The following is a 9,150-nucleotide window of genomic DNA, read 5'->3' on the forward strand; positions in this document are numbered from 1 at the left end:
GTTGCACTGACCGGCTCCATAAAAACACTAAACTGTGGTCAAGGCAGTTTGGGTGTATGTGAAGCACACCTGTTCTTTGAAGTTGTCCAGGGTGGGTGGGTTCTTTTTCAGCTCATAGTCGGCATACAACTCGGCTTCCTCTGTACTTAACACGTGGCCGTACAGCAGGAACTGCCTCATGAATTCAGACCTGTGAAAGTTGACGTGAAAAGGAGGAATTCTTTCCTTCAGCAAATATCCATATTCAGGATATTTATAATTTGTTAAGTGAATGGAATTATGTACAATAACTTTTATCTGTGTTTTTCTCAGTAATAAAGCAATTTGATAAAAGTAAAAATAAAATGACAGAGAGCCACACACTTCTGACCTGTCATCAGTCCAGAGGTAGCGGTAGCTGGCAAACGATCCCTGATATTCTCTGACCTGAAAAGCAACACAAGCTTTACAGCTGTAAGCATCATACAGGAGCTTCCACGAGTGGACAATACACTTACCTGAGCGATAGCTGCGCGTGTCCGTGAGCGGATAACATGGCACATCTCTGACAAATCCTCCATTTCATTGATGTCGCACTACAAGATAAAGAAACGAGGTCGCATATGACAAGGGCCTGTGTGGGGGCGGACACATTTCTGCGTATAAACCTATAATCTAATCTGTACAGCACCTGATAGTTATCCAGTTGTTTATGCTTTGCCACTCTGGGAATAAAGGACGCCATGTCGGTGATGTTGGCAACCATCTTATCCACAACATCATAGAAGTTGCCACTGTGGCTGAAGTCCAACGAGGGGTCAAAAGTCATCTCGTTGCTGTTGAGCACCAGCTGGACCTCAAACAGCGGTGAAATGCGCTGGGCTGCATCTGTGTTGTCCACGTGGTACTGCAGCGAGCAGCGTACCGCACTCGAGAAGCCCGTCAGGATCATGCGGTCCACATAGTCAGTGTAGGCCCGCCACTCACTGCCGTCCAGGTCTGTAACACCGAGCAGAGACTGGCTTTCCTGGAGCACAGCGGCAAAAGGCGATGCATTAGAGGAAAAATGATTCTATATATGAATACAAGAATGAGCTGTAGTGCATAAGTCAAGAGTAAGGTGGATATACCTGCAGCAGTTTGTGTATTTCCTCCCCTGTACTAGTGATGAGAGTATGCTGCTTGGAAACACTCTCATCGATGTCAGAGAAGACGAGGAGAGTAGAACCACGGCTCTTTCTGGTGATGAAGGCACGATGACTGAATATCCCCATGAGGGCCTGGACGGCCTCCACGTTAGCTTTACTCTTCTGGACACGACTAGAAATGCTCTGCAAATAGCAAAAGAGAGAAACTGTTACAACCAGTAATTATAATCCCATCAGTTGACAGCCGCATGTTGCTTTTTGTTTTCGGAGTGTTTGCCGTGATTGAGGAAAGCTGGTTTGGACCACATCAGGAGAGTGCCAAGATTCATGCGACATTGGCATGCTACAGTTTCACCGCAGTTGTTGATACTGCTGTTGAACAATCTTTCAAATAAACCAAAAAACGTTTTATATTTCACCACAAAATGCAACTGGGACAGGATCTTTTCTCTAAAGATATCAGAATGTTGTGAATATGCTGGAAAATAGTGTGAACATGAGCACTGAAAAAAAGCATTACAATTACACGTTGTTATTTGACAATGCAGTCAAAAGATCTCCTTAAAATACACAAGACATGTTCAGCACCTTGACCAGGTCTCGTGTGCTCTGGATGTAGTCCCATAGGTCGTCCTGAGCCCAGCTCAGCTCCCGGAGGGCCGGATCCAGCTGTCGCTTGGTCCCATCCATCTCATCTTTCACCAATCCCAGCTCTACAGCCAGGATAGTGCCGTGGAGCTGGTTGTACCATTGGGTCACCAAGGTCAGTGTCTGTGTGTACTACAGGATACATTGCATTGTTAACACTTAAACTCTGGTCATTTTCCACACACGGTATATCACAGGTCAAGTTTGACGCTATATCCAATGCAACACCTGAAGCTGATAGTTACCCACCATGTAGAGTGTCTCCCGTTTGGAGTAGAGCTGGAGAGCTGCTTCAGGAATGTTCTGGTTCTTCGGCATGCCCAGATACTTCACCTCCCTGAGCACTGATGTCAACTGGGGACAGGCACAGAGAGACAGGAGGAGAATTTGATTCATCCAAAGTGCAGTGAATTGTTTTGTTTCCTTATAACGTGGCAGCCACAATCTGAATAGATAGCATCTGAAAGTGGCAATCTCATTAAGACTGGAACAAAGTGCACACACACACTGATGCTCGTATACATCAGACACATTGTTAATCCCTGGATTATTGTGGCTGATTTTGATGTTGCTGGTTATACATATTCATTGCTGCTGAACTTTTCACTTTCTCTTGTTTCTTTGATTTGATGTTGAGTGCATTTTGTGATTTACCTTATCTGTTACTATACTGTGGTTATTGCTGCTAATGCAAAATAGTTCCTCAGTTTATTGTAAACAAACCACTGTTGCTACTGGATGCTGACAAAAGAAATGTAACAAATGTAAAAGCTTTCATGAATTATATATCTTATCATTTTGTAGTAATCAGTGAAACGTTGCAGCAAAAAAATCATATTTGATGTACATATTTAAGTGATTTAACCAGATGTTTATTTGTGGAATGACTGAAGGTCTATCCTACATTTTCCACGATACTGTAGTTCATTGTATGCAACATAATTAGATGAAAACAATTATTGTTACTCTGATTATTATTTGAATACGTCTCTTGGTGATTGCATCTTCCGGGCTCTTACTGCAGGACTGAAGTTGACCTGGAACAGGCCTGTGTCTGTGTCCAGTGTGAGCAGTGGTTCCTTTAGGTGGGTTTGACAGATGTCCTCCAGGCCCTCAGTCCACTCAGAGAACAGCTGCTCATCATGCCGGTCTAGAACCTCCAGAACACGCTCACACTTTTGGAGGACGTCGTCTGCTTCAGCACAGCCCAGGGGTCTGGAAGGGAGAGCGGGAGGAAAGGGAGGGGAAAAAAGCCAGCTTGTTATATACAGTGTTATATATCGTTTACGAGGAGCACGCCTGGATGTAAAGTTGTTTAAAGCCATTGTTGTGCTTGAGAGAGAGAGAGAGGGGAGGACATGCAGCAAAGGGTCCTCCGCTGTGGTAAGAACCTGGCCTTAATGGCACTTGTTCTTCCTGGAGCTAGTTTTATCAGTGCAAAGTATATTAAAGTCAACAACAGATCTGCTGCATGACAGTTGTTGCGTGAGATAGTTATGTCTGAGTGTGATAAGCGTGGTTGGTCCGTACATATGGGCCAGCTGGCAGAGGTTGCTCCGATTGGAGAGGATGCGATTCCGAAGCTCCTGTGACCATTTGAGGTTTCCGGCCACTGACGGCATATTCTTCCCCAGGACGGTACAGCCGGACCGCAGCTGAAACACAAAGGTTGAAGTAACTTGGCTGATGACAGAGTCATGGTCATCACTTTAAGGGAATACGTTTTCCAAAGACATTCGTAGCACACGTGACACACGTATTAAACTCAGACATCCACATTATGGCATTGAGGCAGCTGGCTGAAGTCTGATCATACGGCTGTATTTTTCTGTACTCTTAAGTGCGTCAATATTCAGATTTCCAAGCCATTGAGAATATTTATTTCTGCTCAGTCTCTTACCCCGTCTCTGTGTTGATCAAGTATAAACTGACAGTGGTCTACTTCCTGGTTGAACATGTCCAACAACACGTTGTAGTTAGGAGAGAACAGCTGGTGGATCATAGGTCTCTCGAGCAGCGTGCTGAAAATCTTCAACAACTGGATGGGACACAAAAACACTGCAGTTCATTTTAGACATTGAGGAAGTATGATGTCCAAAAATATAGTCCTGATTTACTTTAGTGAGTCCCTGGATTTGAAAAGTGTAACTGATCAACACCTCTTATCACTAAACACAGTAATGGGATCGTTTAAGGGGACATGGTGTAACAGACAAACCTTAAAGGTTGACTTCAGGTTTTTGGAGTGCTGGAAGGCCAGATTGAGGACAGTCCCCAGTCTCTGGTCAAAATCTCTGTTCTGCTCGGTGAAACGCTTGTAGTGGTGCACAAAACCCTGGACACAAGAGGGCATTAGGCAGGAGATCATGGATATTGTCCGTCCCTTTCCCGATTAAAAAACTGTGAGTCCACTTATATTATGAGGTAGTGTTTATTCCATTACATTTTCATGCCGTATTTTCGGTTCTCCTTAGCTGAGTTGATCAGTATTGGCTGGAATAACACACACTTGCAAAAAGTACATTACAACACACATCAATTTCTGATTCAGTTCCAGTTTTAATTGGCTGAGTCACACTGGAAGCTGTTGAAAAATATCCAGTAATCCAATGAAATTGATGCACCGACTGATAATTACTGCTGTCACTGATCCTTGCGTGTTGCTTAGCAACTACATTGCTTTGATGGTTTTCAATTACTGTACCGTGGGGCAGAAAAATAACATCTAATTACTACCGGTAGTTATTTCGTGTTATTTCGGCTGTGCCTGCCAATGCCACTCATAAATTGCTTTGAATCACACCCCTTCGGGTTTATTGATGACATAGCAGTGTGACATCAAAGACAACTGCGACAAACAGTTTCACCACAGTGTCGGCCTCACATCGTCAGCATAGTCCAGGGGGTCGTATTTGCTCTCTCTGAGGGCCCTCCAGCGGTCATGAAACTCCTCACTCATGCTGAAGACCATCTCACTGAGGACCTTCCCTCTGGATCCACCCAGTTCAACCTTCTCCAGTTTCACAAAGTCCAGCGCTGTTGCAAAAAGTTCCTACAGGTAAGAGAAGAAAAGCAACCGATAGGTTAGGATGGAGGTAATCAGATACGTATATATATATATAAAATATACATACAAATGAATATATACAGCAGTAAACGTTATGGAAATAATGTCTTCTTGGGGAAAATTGTTCTGGCATCTTCTTACTTAATTAAGGTGTGGACATTTCTAATCTTCCTATAAAACGAACACAAACAGAGCTATGCTCAACACATGCACCTCGATCATAAGCAGCCTCTCCATGATGCGGTCTGAACGCTGGAACACAAGCGTAGCCGGAAAGTCCCACAGCTTGATGGCCTGGCTGTGTCTGTAATACTTTGGGATCCGCTGCCGGTGAGCGTGAAACAATTGCTTGAAGGAGCGCAGAACTGAGATGGTTATCTGGACTCTCTCCACCCCCTCCTCCAGCTCCATCTTAAACAGCTCTTCTGGGATGAGGTAGGCAATGGCCTGGATTCAGACACACAATCACGTTAAGAATATCATGGAGAGATATTCCGTCTCCCTCTTCTGTCACACACTGAGATGCATCGCTGTACCTTTTCAATGATCAGGTTGCAGAACTCCTGCAGGAGGACCACCATTCGTCGTGGGGTGCAGTAGTACTGAGAACAGCTCCAGATGAGACAGAGCGTGTGGAGAAGAGGAGGCAGGAGAGTGTCTACCTGTGGGAAACTCCTCTCTTCGAGGCTGCTGATTAGTCTCCTGAGAGGGCGTAGATACAGATCTATGTCCTCTGCTTCCAGCACCGCTATGATAATCACATACAGAAGTAGCAATAGATAACATGATGCCAACAGAGAGGCCATTTAACAGAATTAAATTCAATTAAATTGGCAACTTCTAGCAACAGTGGCCACGTTGCCCACATCTGCTAAATGAGAATGACGAAAACACAAAGAATGCAAGGCAACGCTGCATTAGAGTAAATGTATAAAATTCAGATAACATAGAAAAACACACATCAGTTATTTTTGTATTTGAGGAATAACGATGAATAATAGCTGTACACTCTGGATGTAGGAGCAGTGAGACACTGACTGAGAGGTTGGGCTGTGAGAGACGATAGAATGAGGAAAATCATTAGTTAGCGCTGCTAAATGAGGAGTAATCTACCCTCATTGACTTTGAGGCAAATGTCCTTGAAGGAGGAGTAGTAACTGCTCTTGACTCCTCTCAGGATCTCCATGATGTGCTCCACTTTGGGGCTCTGGATCTGAAAACATGAACATTGTAGTCACTTTATTAGGCACACCTGAACAATCTGTTGAACTTTAATCACACCTCTGATGTTAATTCAACAGTATGTGTGAAAAGTGTTAATTAAACGATATGTTAATTGCTGGGGTCATTAGTGGAGTGTATGTCCCGCAAACACATTTGCGGTCTGTTGACATGATCATTTAACCAGTGTCATACTTGTGACTGAATGCCCAGCAGGTTTTCCCTCTGAGTGGCCCAAAACTGGAGCTCCACGCTGGGGCCTGGGTGGTCTCCTTGGTGCAGCACCGTACCAGAGTCTTTCTTCAGGACGTTCCATATCTGTCCAGACCACTGAACTATCAGGGTTTCTATGGAGTATAACAAGCCGTGGTCCAGCGGCCAACCAGAGGGGCTGAGGGAGACAGAGAGTGGGACAAATGGTGGTGTGGGTGAAAACGGCAATATGGGCTTTGGATGATGAAAGTACAGTATGCACACGACAAATAGGACTGAAATGTTATTCTCATAAAGTGGCATCGCTGTCAGCTTAAATAATTCTTACTAGTTTGACACAACCAACATTTACAGTTTAAGAAAACTTGTAGTCCAAAAATATTTGCCTTAATGTAAACTTGAGAAGTTTCATGGTGATATCTGGTTAAACGTTTTACCCTATTAATGGGGTGTCTCCCCTTAATATAGTGCTGCAGGAATGATTCCTCGAACCCGAAAATGAGTTAGCACGTTTGCACTTCTTGTTCAGTCGCATCTAAATCAAATGTTAAAAAAAAAGAAAAAGGGGTTTTGGGTTAGACGCCTGATATTAGGTCTGTGGTTAACACGGAGAGGTTAACCACAGATTAACACATGAGCGACGCAAGGAAACCATGCGAGGAGAGAGGAAACAAGGAAATATGTTTTAAGAGACATGAGAAGTCCGTTCCTCTGAAGCATCGAGTGAAGCTAAGTCTGTTTCTGATGATGACGGATCAGCTGATCACAGCTGGATCAGCTGTCAGTCGGCTTTAACAGCTGGATAGACTTTTGACAGAGTTTGTGTCTGCACACAATGATCAGTGTAATTTTACTAATAGAGACACTGCCAGAAAAGAGATGTTTTCTTTCAACTGCATTGAGTATTTGTACGGTGTTATGGTTTCTCTTGAATACTGGAATTCATTTATTCGGCTTAAAGTTTCGGGGGAAATTGAAATGATATAACTCATCAAACCCGACTCAGGAATGATCAGTTTCACATGACTGAATGGAAATGACAATAAATGATGTAAAAAGTGTTTCATCTCTCCATCGCTCTCTGACTTTAATTGTATCCATAATAAAAGTTATTGAGGGAAATATCAGATCATGGAAAGACAAATCCTATAAATAAATGGAGAAAGTTGTTTGTGGTCCTTTTGTTGTTCAGACCAACAATGAACATATATTTAAACCACCAGGTGAATCAGAAAACGAATCAAATATAAAGCTTGAGTTTGAAACTTATCAACAATGAGGGGGCGTGTCGGCCCCTAAAACACCTCCTGGAAGGCTGCTCTCGTGCGTCCTCGCTCATGGCTCCTCGTAGATCGAGGAGCGAGGAAATGACAATTAAGATGCTTGGGATGTGCCCATGGTCGGGTTAAGATCAAGCTGACTGGAAGAACTTTTAACGAATCTGGAAATAAGGTGAGTGGCATCGTATGGCTAGGACTAAAGACAATAGACACACTTCATTTTCAGCTTCATAGTCACGATACTTCTCCTGGACAAAATGAACGCACACCGTTTTAACGTCAGAAATGTGCCTATTAGCCACGCGTACACTGACCCGAGTACAATGTCCCGAGGCCGTGCCCTCTCCACACACAGCGGTAGGGGCAGCAGGGTTCGCCCCTCGGCGCGGCCTCTCGTTGTCACCACCCTGCTCCTCAGCTTCTCCAGGTGCCTGTGGATGTCATCAGACACCACCCGCAGCCAGTCCTCGTGGTTCAGACCGTTGGACAGCACGCACACTAGCACCTGTGCAGCAAGTTACGCACAAGCTGTTTTTAACCCACCATGCATGGAAACCCAAAATCTTCATACCCTCACAGCTGTTGAGTTGGACAAACACACGCACGCACGCATACACACACACACACCAGCCCACCTCAGAGATGACAACAGGTAGGTGCTCCATGGGGTATCCAGGCACTTCCCCCAGCCGCAGTTGGTGTCTGAATCCTTGGCGGGAAATTCTCTTCACGCCCTTCTTCAGCACACACAGGAGCTTGGTCTTCCATGGCGGGGACGTCTTCACAGATGCAGAAACAGTAGGAATGCTTTCAACAGCATTGAAAGCACTAGAAATAAGTCGTGACTTATTTCAAAGAATGTGTGTGTTAGATGGAGTGTAGCTCTCAAGCACAGGGTATTTTGGGTTAATGTATATCTATGCATGTCAACATATTGTTAAATAACTATGTGCACAGCAGTGTGCATGGCGGTGTTTGTTTAAAAGTGCTCAGGGTGTGAGGAAGTGTGCTGCTACCCATGTTTAATTCATAGTGTCTTCATGCCACCCAGGCAAACAGGAATGTGACTCATCATAAGCCTGTCTGTCTGTATGCGCAGTATCTTCACCTCGGCGATATTAGCGTACAGACTTTCAAACATACTGTGCATACAGAAAGCAATAGATGAAATATACCATTACATATTTACTCAAAGCTATAACCATCATTTAATTTGCCCACAAAATTGACTTTAGCCAAGAAAAGGAGGTGACAAAGAAAATGACACATATATGGCAGCAGGTGCCTTAATGTTTTATAAACCGCGTTCATGCCCGTGTTCATTTACCTGTGGCCTGTGTTTATTTCTTACCTCAGCATCCCCTGCATGCAATGTCCCTCCAGGTCCAGTGAAGAGCAGCAGTCTGTTGATCCAGATGTGGTCCAGGAAATCCAGTATGATCTTCTGGTTCTCCTCTGCTCCAATAAAGCGGTTCCACTTATCTGTCTTCACGCGCAGCACACAGAAGGCCTGCTCCCGGAGGAAGTCCACCCTCTCATCTGACAACACCACGCCGGCTTTGAGAGAGGGCTCCTGGGCGACACGCACCCCTCC

At 44.4% G+C, this 9,150-nt stretch overlaps 1 protein-coding gene across 1 annotated transcript in view; it reads right to left on the minus strand.

Annotated features, from left to right (window-relative positions):
- Window positions 1–8,221, minus strand: part of dnah9l (dynein, axonemal, heavy polypeptide 9 like) — a gene marked incomplete at its 5' end in the record, with an annotated part of 33,189 nt that extends 24,968 nt beyond the window's left edge. The window contains 18 exons of the mRNA XM_079285206.1: window positions 70–190; window positions 371–426; window positions 498–575; window positions 671–1,006; window positions 1,110–1,310; window positions 1,716–1,907; window positions 2,025–2,129; window positions 2,795–2,990; window positions 3,306–3,430; window positions 3,676–3,813; window positions 3,994–4,110; window positions 4,660–4,827; window positions 5,056–5,289; window positions 5,379–5,590; window positions 5,956–6,055; window positions 6,259–6,454; window positions 7,871–8,061; window positions 8,192–8,221. Coding sequence (XP_079141332.1) covers window positions 70–190; window positions 371–426; window positions 498–575; window positions 671–1,006; window positions 1,110–1,310; window positions 1,716–1,907; window positions 2,025–2,129; window positions 2,795–2,990; window positions 3,306–3,430; window positions 3,676–3,813; window positions 3,994–4,110; window positions 4,660–4,827; window positions 5,056–5,289; window positions 5,379–5,590; window positions 5,956–6,055; window positions 6,259–6,454; window positions 7,871–8,061; window positions 8,192–8,221 — 2,796 coding nt within the window. The remainder of the gene's footprint in view (window positions 1–69; window positions 191–370; window positions 427–497; window positions 576–670; window positions 1,007–1,109; window positions 1,311–1,715; window positions 1,908–2,024; window positions 2,130–2,794; window positions 2,991–3,305; window positions 3,431–3,675; window positions 3,814–3,993; window positions 4,111–4,659; window positions 4,828–5,055; window positions 5,290–5,378; window positions 5,591–5,955; window positions 6,056–6,258; window positions 6,455–7,870; window positions 8,062–8,191) is intronic.
- Between the last annotated feature and the right edge of the window lie 929 nt (window positions 8,222–9,150).

This window comes from Melanostigma gelatinosum, assembly GCF_949748355.1.
Source record: "Melanostigma gelatinosum genome assembly, chromosome: 15".
NCBI classification, from domain to species: Eukaryota; Metazoa; Chordata; class Actinopteri; order Perciformes; family Zoarcidae; genus Melanostigma; species Melanostigma gelatinosum.